We start from the raw sequence: 11,711 nt of genomic DNA on the forward strand, positions 1-11,711 counted from the left end.
GGTGCCTTGGTGAGAGGGACCCCGCCTCCTGCGGGCGTGTTTGGGGGCAGCTGGTGGAAATTGGAGGGCAAAGACTGAGACGATGAGCAAAAAAAAGCGGGCGACCGAGGCACCAGCTGCTTCCTATCAGTGACCCATAGCACAGGCGTCGGTGTGAACTCCACCTCTCCTCACACTCCCAGATATATGAATGATAAGCAGCGAATGTTAGGCATCAGCTGCATCTCTTTCCGAATGAATGCCTCTGACAGACTGGTAGTAACAAGCCCCTCTGATCCACTGATTCTGCCACAAAGTTGCATCCTTATCTGATGTTGAGACTCTAAGTGAAGGGCGTAGATGTCTGCAGAGAAAAATCCAGCGAGTCATATGCCCAGTCATGACTGAACCTTCACATGTGCCCTTTACCAGATATCAACCCAGCTCACATTGAATGCTGTGTTTTCACCTTGGAAAATGGCCAGTGTTCGTCTTGCCCTCTTCTGTATAATTGTGTGTGTTCATTTAAGTGTGAAGCTGAAAATGTCTCATTGTGTGCTCCCAGCGCTGTCCCCTGACATACTGTGGGGGTAGTTCACCTTCGAAAAGGACACTTGTCTATTTTATCAGGACTTTTGGATGTTGAAAATGGGTCTGATAGCTCAAAAGACATCAGTGACCTTTGTCAGAAATTGTTTTGCAGACACTTATCCACTCGCTAGCAAAGTGGTAGATGAAAAGGTACCACTCTCACGTCTGTCCATTAAATATGAAGGTGCAGTTAGTAGCTTGTTAGCGCACTTTAGTACAAAGACTGTAGTCAGACAGAAACAGCTTGCCTGGCTCTGTCCAGAGGTCACAAAATCTAGCTACCACCACCTCAAAAACTCACTAATTAATACATGGGTTATGTGTGGGACTATGTCTTGGCTGGGAGCAGTGACTTCCTGGAGCCTTGTTATCACCATGAGGTTGGCAACCAGCAGAAACTCCAGCTCCCGTCCAAGAAACAGTTCTACACATAACCTCCAGCATTACCACAGTTTGTCATTTTTACACTTTTATTTAAACAAATGAGGTGCAACATGTTAATTAGTGGGTTTCATAGGTGCTGATTGGCCAATTCTTTACCATTGCACAGAGCCAGGGTAGCTGTTTTCCTCTGTTTCCAGTCTTTATGCTATGCTAAACTAGCCAACTGCAGACTGTACAAATATATTTAGCATACAAATTTTTGACTGGTATCAATCTTCCCATCTAACCCTCAGCAAGAAACCGCAGAAAAAAACCCAAGAAGAAAATTGAGACATCAGTCCAATCATAGCACAAAACATTATCACAGTAATCACACACTGTACATTTTGCACTCCACAGTCATAACAATCAAGACCATCATCATCCATCATCATCCAAGTTGCAGTGTGGTCAAGTACTTTGAGATACTGCATTCAGTTGCTGGTTTGGGTTCTATCCTGCTGAAGTGTCCTTGAGCAAAACACTGAAGCTCCACTTGCTCCGGGAAGTGCCTGGAAGGAAAAAGCAAAAACACTAGAAATGTTCAATTTATGCTCCAGCATTGTGAAAAATTAGCTCAATTATACATGGAGCAGCTGCAGCATATATAAACTATATTATTGCAACAATGATGTAAGAGAGTTATTTGCATGTTAAAGAATATCATTAAGACTATAATGATATTTTGAAGACATAAAACACACAAGGTGCTAAAGAAAACCAAAGGAAGTCACCAAGGGCATGAAGTTGTTTTGTCACTGTGGCTGTTAGTAAAACTGGGGATGGCTGTTGGAGTTGTTCTCCTTTGAAAACTAGGGGAAAGAGGAGAAAGAGGGGAGGGGGTTGGTGAATAATTGATAGTGGCTGAGAGCGATATGAGTTTAGTTAATGTGCCCAGCAGCGCAGGCTAAGAGAGGAGCTGTTAGCTATTCCACCTTAGGCCTAAAACTCAGGCAGTAGAAAGAGCTGAAGGCTCACCGTGGGTTAGAGGTCGCTGTTTACTCAGTCATATTCCTATCTATATCTTTCTATTACAACATATAGTCCATCTTGTCGGATGGTGGGTGAATGTGTGTGTTGAGGATTCTTTCTTAATTTGCATTGGTTTGATTGTGTGTGTGTGTGTGTGTGTGTGTGTGTGTGAGAGTTTAGAGGCATCTGCACAGCTGGATCTCCCTGGTAGCGGTGTTGTTGCAGCCCTCAGGTTCCTTTCTCTGAGTGGTAATAGAGTGCTCCTGTCAGCCTCCCCAGATGCCGCTCCATAAGGACCCTCAACTCTCTTAACTTGCCAGGAGAGTTCTGTGTTCACACTGCAAGTCTCAGTTTCTTCGTATTCCTACTTTTCCTGCTGAAGGTTAACACTGCAGTTTGCATTTGGATACTTTTAGACTTGGAGTATAACAACTTTTGGGGAGAATATCTAGGGGTTTTTTTTGTGTTTAGTTTTTGTTTTGTTATTTGTAAATTAAGGATTAATATGCAACCAAGAAAAAAGGCAAAAGCCAAATCAAGGCCCTGTGTAATATCCCCCTTCTTATTCAATGACTTACTGACAACATTAATAATTTGTCTTGAAATATTGATTTAATTTAATCATTAAATACAGGCTAAAGTGATTTATAACCTTCCACAGGAAATGAATAAAGAAATCAAACAATTTTATACATACTTTATACATAACTAAATAAAGATTACAGTTCAACCTGTAACCCGTAAATGTGGTCTTTTGTGCTCTTCAAATAAATAAAAAACATTAAAATGGAAATACAATAGCAATCTTTGTGATTTAATCAATTATACAAAGAAGCAAAGAAGTAAAACTTCTCAGCCTAAAGTTATTTTGTTAGTCAGCATCTGATACTCTCCCAGTGGACTGTTAGTACCACAGGTACAAGTTAATATTATGGGTGAGATATCTAACATTATTTTTGAGTTCTTAAAATGAATTATACATTATGTCACTGCTACAGATTGAGCATGATTGTGTGGCAAAAATGTTATCTGTCATCACTAGGAAGAAAATGCTTTATTAATACGATAAGATTAGAATACTTATTTTAGATAACGCTAACTGATTAATATCACAAAATGTTGTGAGTGTATTAAAATTTAGCACCAAAGGCAATGATCTGCCACATGTTTCATTTTAGATTTTTTTTTTTTTTGTATGTATGCACTTAATGGGCTTGTGGCTAAATATATTTATATATATATATAAAATAGCAACACTATTTTTATTCATTTGATTCAGGGGCAAAACATCACATATTATTATATTACTCGTTTAAGTTAATTTAACTCCACTAAACCTAATAAATAGGTTTTCATTATTATATGTTATGAAACATTTGTCCACACTGTACAGCAATATCACAAATATTATGTATTTGCTTGTGTCATTGTTTCATATATCACACGTAAACACAGTGAAATATTTGAAAACTAAAACGCAGTTGTTATATCTGCACCCCAGAATCATAATGAGAATATTTGAGGTTCTTTATAGATTCCCCAGTTATTCCACATTTCCGGAAAATTTGTAGATCATAACTACAATTTAAAATTAATTCATAGGAGTTTGGAGAAATCAGTGCAGGACACATTGTTTGGGTCCAATCAACAATGTTAGACTTCATGTAGGCTGAAACATCTCTAACAACCAACAATCTCTCCCCAAACCACAACGGACTTGTGGATCTGACAACAAAGAGGCTGAAGGAAGTGGCAGCAGTGAAGGAGTCAGTCCTCACTTAACACACTTATACCTAACCGGTAGAAACTGACACAGTCTCCCAAGTGTCTCTGTAGTTGGAGAGAAACAGTCTCTTATTCTGTTGGAAAAATAACTGACATCATCTCCCATGTGCCTGCACTTTAAGAACTGGAGGGTCTTTCTCTTGCCTCTTTTCCCTCTCTACTTCCTCCTCCGTGTCATAGTGCGCTCCTGTCGTTCCTCCTGATTTACCAGACATCCTCTTTCCCCTGCTGTCACATTTGGTACAGATGGTTAGGCTCTATGTAGTGGCCTGTCAGTCTCCATTTGGCTGCCTCAATGTGACAGCGGGTCTGATGGCTCGTGAAGGGCCCCCGACTTTCCCGGCACACGGACACTGACATTTCTCAAAGGGGGCTCGCATGCGCGCTTCCCACCCAGCCAGAGGAGGGAAATGAAGAAAGCTGGAGTTGACCCAAAGCCCGCCACAGGCTAAAAGAGCCAGGGGTGGAGGGAGGAGAGAGAGAGAGAGAGAGAGAGAGAGAGAGAGAGAGAGAGAGAGAGAGAGAGAGAAATGAGAGATTAAGAGGTTGGGGTTAGATTTAGAAGAAGTGTAAGAGGAAAAGAAAGAGGAGTGTGAGACAAAGGGATAAATAAGAACGACAGGTAAGGGTCAGAAGACACACATGTCAGTCATTGCCTGTGGATGTGATCTTCCAGTTCATGTCAGTAACCCATCCAGCATCCTGAACCACTGCACACTTAGAGGGAGGCTGCTCCAAATGCCAACCCCCCTACACCCATTAACACCCAGCTGCCTGCATATTGTTGGTGATGCAGGTGAAGTAACAAAAAAAACCCAGACAAAACACACTTTTACCTCCACTGGCTGACTTTAACGCTCATATTTACTGTGTTAGAGGCATGCAGACACGTGCACTCACTTTTACCTTTCAAACACTCACAGACACACCCGCACACAGACATGCAGACATGACCACAGAAATTCACATCCTATCACTGATCAATGCATACAGAGATACATGTGGTCCAATTCTTACTGTAAGAAAAGCTTTTTCAGATAAATATTTTAGTGTAATCCATTGCACATTACAAAAATGGATATAGTGAGTGAAAATGGATGGAAAACTAGGGAACAATAGTCTGCATTCAAATGTTTAACTATATTTTTCAGAGCAGCAGAAAAGCGGGAATTGCAAGGTCTCTGGTGTGAAAAAGATATCTGTAATAATCTGAGAGACGCCAGGAATATTCTCCACAGCACATCAGTTTTTGTTGTAGCTTCTGATTTCCCCAATTAACCTGCATCAACACTGGCCTACAGATACATAGATAGATAGATAGATAGAGAGGTTAACATAAAAGAGTGTGTTTTTACAGAAAAGTTGTTTTTTCAGCACTTGGAGAACTAGTTGTGTTTTGAATTACCTCTGCTGGAAATCATCCTGTCTTAAGCATCATTAATTTTCATTATGAAATATTGTGCCAGTATTTGTAACTATTACTTTTTTTTTTACTATTACCTTAACTATTACCTTAACTATTACTATTACTAATGTAATATGTGTTGAGTAAATTTTTAAATGTCTTTCAAAATGGTTCAAATCAAACAGCTAATTAAGCATTTAATGGTTCCAGCTTTCGGGGTATAAAAACAACAACACAAAAAACTTTCATGGAGCTGCCTTTAAATGACCTCATAATGGAGAAATTAACCGAGACAAATGTCATCTCTACTCTCCGTTATAACGAGAAACCATCACAACCTAACCTTTGCCAATATTGTGTAAGTTGTTATATTGTATCCTGGCTGTAAGGTAGAGACCACGTTTGACAATCCGGGGGGGGAAGGGAGGAGAGGGGAGGGAGGAGGGGAGCTGCTATATTGTAGCGCCTGCGGGCAATGCTCCCAGTCAATATATATCTCCACACTCGCTCCTGCGCTCCTATTTGAGCGGGACGCGCTGCCCTCTCAGTGCCGCTGCAGAGGAGTGACAGCCAGCCACACCGGGACGCTCTCCAGGTACGGATGAATACATTTCCTCTTCTACTTCCAAGTAGCTCCTAGTATGCACGCAGGTTGGTTTGTCAAGATTAAGTAATATTTAAAAAAAAAAAGAAAATTAAATTTAAGGAGAGTCCTGCTGTGCATGGAGCCTTTGCATGCATTTAAAAAATGCCTTTGGTGTTGTTGCATTTTATTTTGTAGTTTTTAAAATATAAAAGTGTTTGGTTTCAGTATGAGCTTAGTTTTAATGTAGTTTGCTGATGTTTAATACTTAATGTGGTCACAAAATGTTATAAACTGTAGTTTATTTTATATTTTAAGTTAAACTAAAGGTCAATTGTATACACTGCATTTCCACAAATTTAATTAATCATTTGAATGTTATAATTACACAGCATTATAAAATGTAATTAGGATGCATTTCCTGTAACTAAGAATTATTATATTAATCTAGAATCAATTTATCACCAGCAGCATCATCTGATGTTTGCACGTCAAATGTAAATGCCAGTTTATAATTTTTCTATTGGTGGATACAATAAAGTCAAGGCTTTTGCTTGTAGAAAATGTGTTTTCTTAAACAGCTGTTTGGTTGCATCATCAAATTGAATTAGAAGGATATTTGTTTCTGGTTTATTATATCAGAACTGAAATATGAAACAGAGATTAACTACTACTGACTACTGACAATAAATGTGTGATCTCTTTCTTCTTTTCCAGACAACCAGCTCATCATCCTGACAACCTTCTAAGGTAAATTGTTTAACTAAAAGTTTGAATTTAAAAAACACAAGAGCTTAAAAACAATTTGAGTTACAGTCACTGTGTTCATTTGCTTACTGTACAAATAGCCCGTCCCATAGGCTGTCAGTGGTGTTGCTGCTGTTGCATGTTACTTGTCAAAGCTTTTAGTGTGGTGAACCTCCTTAATTGCAACAATAGATGTTCAAGCGGTTAGGCTTGTTTGATCATCAACCCTAAAAGCTTAAAACATGACCGCAGGGTTTGGATATGGGGCAGTGGGGGGCCAAAGTGCACAGTCAGTGGAGAGGCCAGCGGATAGCAGAGGCCAGGAGAGGAAAAAAAATCTACTGTAAAAATGATTTTTATTGATTGGTTCGTACTAGCAGCTGTTAGGCTCCATTATGAGCTCAAAGCCCAGGTCAGAGCCCCGGGGCGGACAAGTGAGCCAATCGAATGGTCAGCCACTAAACGAGCGAATTCTGAGGGTCCAATTGGGAGAGCAGTTGGTAACAGCCTGCCATCCTGTGTTAGACTCACTGTGTCTATTATCGTCACCCATCATCGTGTTGTGGGTTTTATAGATGAGCTTGTCTGCTGTCTCTCAGTGTGACCGGCCATCCATCACCTGTGTGTGCTTCGCTGGCCTTTATCTCAAAACTTTGTCACGAGCAGTCTGTGTAAGACAGAAAAAAGACTGGTTGGTGAAGTTTATTTTTACTTCAGTTTGGACCCTGAACATCACACAGACTTTCATCTTTGAATGACCTGGGGAAAAAGACAAAATAAAAGCCTCAGAGCAGAGTGTTTTAAATTGAGGAGCACACTCCTCCTCACATCTTCTTTCACCGCAGGGTCCACCCAACAGCCTGGCTTAAAGTATAAAAAGATCACAAAGTTTCTGATATTTAACAGATGAAAAAAAAAGAACATTTATTGTAGGGGATTTAAATTTATTTTTGGGGATTAGTGGAGAGAAGGGTAGTAATTAAACTGATGCTGTGGGTTCGTGTCTTAAATAATGAAGATAAAAATGAAAAAAGAGAACATAAGAAAGTGAACAGTTTACATTAATAAATAGCAGATCACTTCAAAACTACAAAATAAAATAACGTAAAATAATACAATATAAATACATAAATACATATAAATTTATCCTTTCTTATAAGACACCAATCAAGTTACAAAACCTAGAATCCATCACAAAAATTAAAGCCTTTTAAAAATTCCTTCAGTATAATATATCGTACATCATAATGCCTTATAATTACAATGTAATTATGCTAGTATTGCTCATAATAGCACTCCAGAGGTAGTAAGGCGAGACAGAGTACAGGAGAGCAGTTGAACTTATGCACCATGTCCTGACCCAGATCCCAGACCTGGCACTAATGACGCCCTATAGGCATGACGCCAGGCTCTCATTAGGAACCAGGCCCCAAACCCCCAACTCCTCTATCTCCCTTCTACACCCACCTCTCTGCAACCCTCAGCCTGGGCCTGTGTTGTGCCTGTAGCCGACCTCCGAGGGTCCGGCCCGAAACTCATGCGGGCCTATGAGTGTTGTTAGGGCCCCCTGCACAGGTGCAGAGTCCCCTGTGACAACCCTGTTTGCCCCCCAGCCCTGGACCCTGCTAGCGCCTGGTACTGCAGTGGAACTAATGAGTAGTGGCAGGTAAAGTGAGAACAGAGCAGCGTGGGCCTCCCTGCAGTTAGGTTAGTGGCAACCCTCAGCTTAGGCAGGCAACAAATGTGGTCTCATAATACACATATGTGCATAATGATATATACCACCCCTCAGTGCACACACAACTGTATCTCCGATATTTAGATTTCTTACAGGGCTGCATTCCTGCAAGCTGCAAGCTTTTCAGGACAAATAAGGAAGTGAAATTGAAAGATATTGGTAAAATGTAAAATGCCTAATCTTTCTATTTGTTGTTTCTGAACTGTTGATGTTTTGCTGTTTTCAAGTTTATCCCCTTTACTTATACAAAACGGTCTTGTGTGTTCACAGGTCAAGAAATGCTCTTTTTCATCTACCTGAGAAAAACTCACATCCAATGAAATGTACCCTGGCACAAAAGAAAATAATTAAAAATCATTTTAATACAATCACACAATCTTTACAAATATCAAGACACAATCATGTCCAAGGACGATGCTTGTAAAGTGACGTCTGCCAGCAAACACAAGGAGCGCAAGCCTAAGAAGCCTCACTATATTCCCCGGCCGTGGGGCAAACCCTACAACTACAAATGCTTCCAGTGCCCCTTCACCTGCATGGAAAAGTCCCACCTGTACAACCATATGAAGTACAGCCTGTGCAAGAACTCCCTTTCTCTGCTCATAGAGTCAGACTGGCCATATAAAAAGGGCAACATCCTGCACCCAGAGCAGCTACGGCCCTTTCAGCAGGCACACAGCCTTCAAGCTACTGGGAAAGATGGGCTAGAGCAGGTAACAGGGACTGAGGAGAGACAGAGGCAACGAAGGGCTGTGGAGGAGGAAGGGGAGGACAGGGAAAGCCAGGGAGCAGAAGATGAGGAAGAGGGAGGACGAGGAGAGGGAGTGGAGGTCACTGGGCTGACGAAAGAGAGCTCCGGTAACAACAGAGGAGACGCCGCAGAGTGCGCTACCAAGAAAACCAAACAGCCAGAATCAGAACTTCTGATGGCTGACATGCTCTCCCTGGAAGATCAGCTTTTACGGGCGCGCTCAGTAGAGGTAGAGGCCCAGCTCAAACACTACAAGCTATCCAAGACATGTCTAACAGCTCCTGGCCTGCTGTCGGAGCAGTGGCGGTTGTTAGCATCCAGCCACACTAAGGCAAAAGCTGAAGGAGCTCAGCCCAGAGTGAGTAGTTCAATCCCTTGTTACCCTCCTCCGCCGAACCTGGTGGATTACCAGGATCCCACTGGACTCAACCTGTCAATGCTCGGGGTGGGTTACCCCATCAGCCCCAGCCTCTTCTCCTACATGAACTCAGCCATTCCCACAGCTGCCACGGGTGTCAGTGCCCAGACCCACGCGCAGCTTGCCCAGCTTCCCTTCCTGGCATCGGCCGCTCAACTGATGCACCCAGCCTCCAGCACCCACACAGACAGAGCTCTAATCCCCCCTCGTCTCTACTACCCCTTTCTGTGTGAGCACGCATTCGGAACGGCCTCTAGTCATAGCGATGCCAGCAAAGTGCTCAAGACATCCACAAACAATCTAGAAGTGAATCCCCTGTCTGGCTTCCAGCCCAAAGTAAATCTGTGGAAAGTGCCTGCTTTGCGGCCAGGGACCACCACAGTCTCCCCTACTGGCTGGGTATCACCTCAGAGGGACTCCCCTGACCAGGGGTACAGGTTGGGGGATAAACTGCAGGCTACAGCCAAGGAAGGTAAAGCCAGCTGGGGCCTCAAGAGGACAGGGGCCCCACTGGGGAACCATGAGGCACCCGTGGACAAGAAGCCGGCCGTGGGTTTCACTCTGGACTTTCTGAAGAATATTCAGACTGCATCAAATCTAAATATGGCAGCAGACAAACTTCTCTTCCATGGAAGGTAAAGATTTCCATAAAATGTTATTTTTTAATAATAATAGTAGTAGTAGCAGTAGGAGAATGATCACTACTTTTTCCATCATGTAATCATCTAGAGGGAATATTACAAATGCAGGGGTACTTAATTTTGTTTTACTGTAGTCTCATTTATGTAACGAAAAAAAGCCCTTAAACTTCTCCCATTCTCAGTTTACAGGATGCCCAGCTTCAGACCCGGCCTACTGAACTGTGGTACAACAATCCTCTCACCAGTCCCAACAGTGAAACATCCTCTCTTTCTACCTGTGGAGGACCCAACAGCCAGGACACAACTGCTGCCCAGAAAATGGGGGAGGGAGCTTCAGAGTCAGTGGCTGCTCTCCTCAGTGACCTCTCCAAGGCCTTGCAGGAGTACCAGGAGGCTGAGCGCAAAATCTCCCACCTAGAAAAGGAGGACCTTCCTGCCCAGCGCCACCTCTGGGAACACCTGAGCAAAATCCGCAGCGAGCTTTCCCACATCCACCAGGCGCTGGAGCGGACGGCTCGCCAGAGCGACGGGCCTCTCGACCTGTCAGTCAAGAGGGTCTCGTCAGAGTTGGTTGGTGACCACAGCATGAGAGAGGATGCCAGCCTTAGAGACAACACGACAGAGACAGAGGAGGAGGACGAGGAGCTGGAGGATAAAAAGGAGGAAGAAGAGAATGAGAGCGAGAGGAAGGCGATGAAGGCTTCTTTGGAGAGTCGTAAGCAGTCTTTGGACATGCTGATAAAGATGAGTCAAGCATCGGTGGTAAACACAGAGGTTCTCTCTCCCGGTGGTCTTGGCGTAAGGCCCAGTTCTGCTGAGGCCTTATGGCCAAGCAGAGCCACAAAGTGTGAGGCGGACTCCAGCGTTCTGCTCTGCCCCGACGGCCGATCAGTGGTGTTCACTGACATCCCCTCCTCTGCCAAAACCCCAAAGAGACCCCCGTCCATACAGCGACTAGAAGCCCAGTGTCCCCTGAGCCCTTTGACAGCGACTGACAATTAAACTCCTGTTCTTCTGACTGTAACATAACTGATTCCATACAGTTGTTCAAATGCAGTTGTCTTCATTATTACTGGCATGTATTTGATTTTCACTGGCTGGAGGAGGACTGTCGCTCTTATTCTCAGTTTAACTCCACAAAAACCTCGAACATTTTGCACCTTATAAGACAAACAGAGAATGAATGACAATATTTGAAAGGAAAGTCTTACAAATGCACTGTGGACATTGATTGTTACAATAATATTCTCCTAAAAATAATTTTAAAAATGTAACATCAGCAACAATAATTTACATCAGAATAATTTGAACAATTAAGTCCATTAAAATCATATTGAGAGACAATCTTTTAAATGGTTTTGTAAATATTGTAATTACTTAATAAATGTAAGTAAAATGTTTTAAAAGGTAAATGGTTTTATATGGATAATGTCATGTTGGACTGCATTATTTCACTTGATGACAATAAATTGTATTATACACACTGTATTTCTTTGAATAAACTGAGTAAAACAAAGAGTTTCATTCTTTTTATTAAAGTGGAATATAAAATGTAAAATGGGGACAAATTATTTAAACATAAATTCATCTTTGTGATGTTCTTTGTGTTTGTTGTTCAGTCCTCTTGGGTAACACCATAAGGCTAAATGCCATCAACACAATCATTTAGAGTCTAAAT

At 42.2% G+C, this 11,711-nt stretch overlaps 1 protein-coding gene across 1 annotated transcript; it reads left to right on the plus strand.

The window, feature by feature from the left end:
* Window positions 1-5,658: 5,658 nt before the first annotated feature.
* Window positions 5,659-11,534, plus strand: prr35 (proline rich 35). The gene is made up of 4 exons (XM_051417794.1): window positions 5,659-5,750; window positions 6,456-6,488; window positions 8,494-10,027; window positions 10,216-11,534. The coding sequence occupies exons 3-4, from the start codon at window positions 8,625-8,627 to the stop codon at window positions 11,033-11,035; spliced, it is 2,223 nt and encodes a 740-aa protein (XP_051273754.1). The 5' UTR covers window positions 5,659-5,750; window positions 6,456-6,488; window positions 8,494-8,624; the 3' UTR covers window positions 11,036-11,534.
* The last annotated feature ends 177 nt before the right edge of the window (window positions 11,535-11,711 follow it).

Source organism: Dicentrarchus labrax, unplaced genomic scaffold (assembly GCF_905237075.1).
Source record: "Dicentrarchus labrax unplaced genomic scaffold, dlabrax2021, whole genome shotgun sequence".
In the NCBI taxonomy this organism is placed as follows: domain Eukaryota; kingdom Metazoa; phylum Chordata; class Actinopteri; family Moronidae; genus Dicentrarchus; species Dicentrarchus labrax.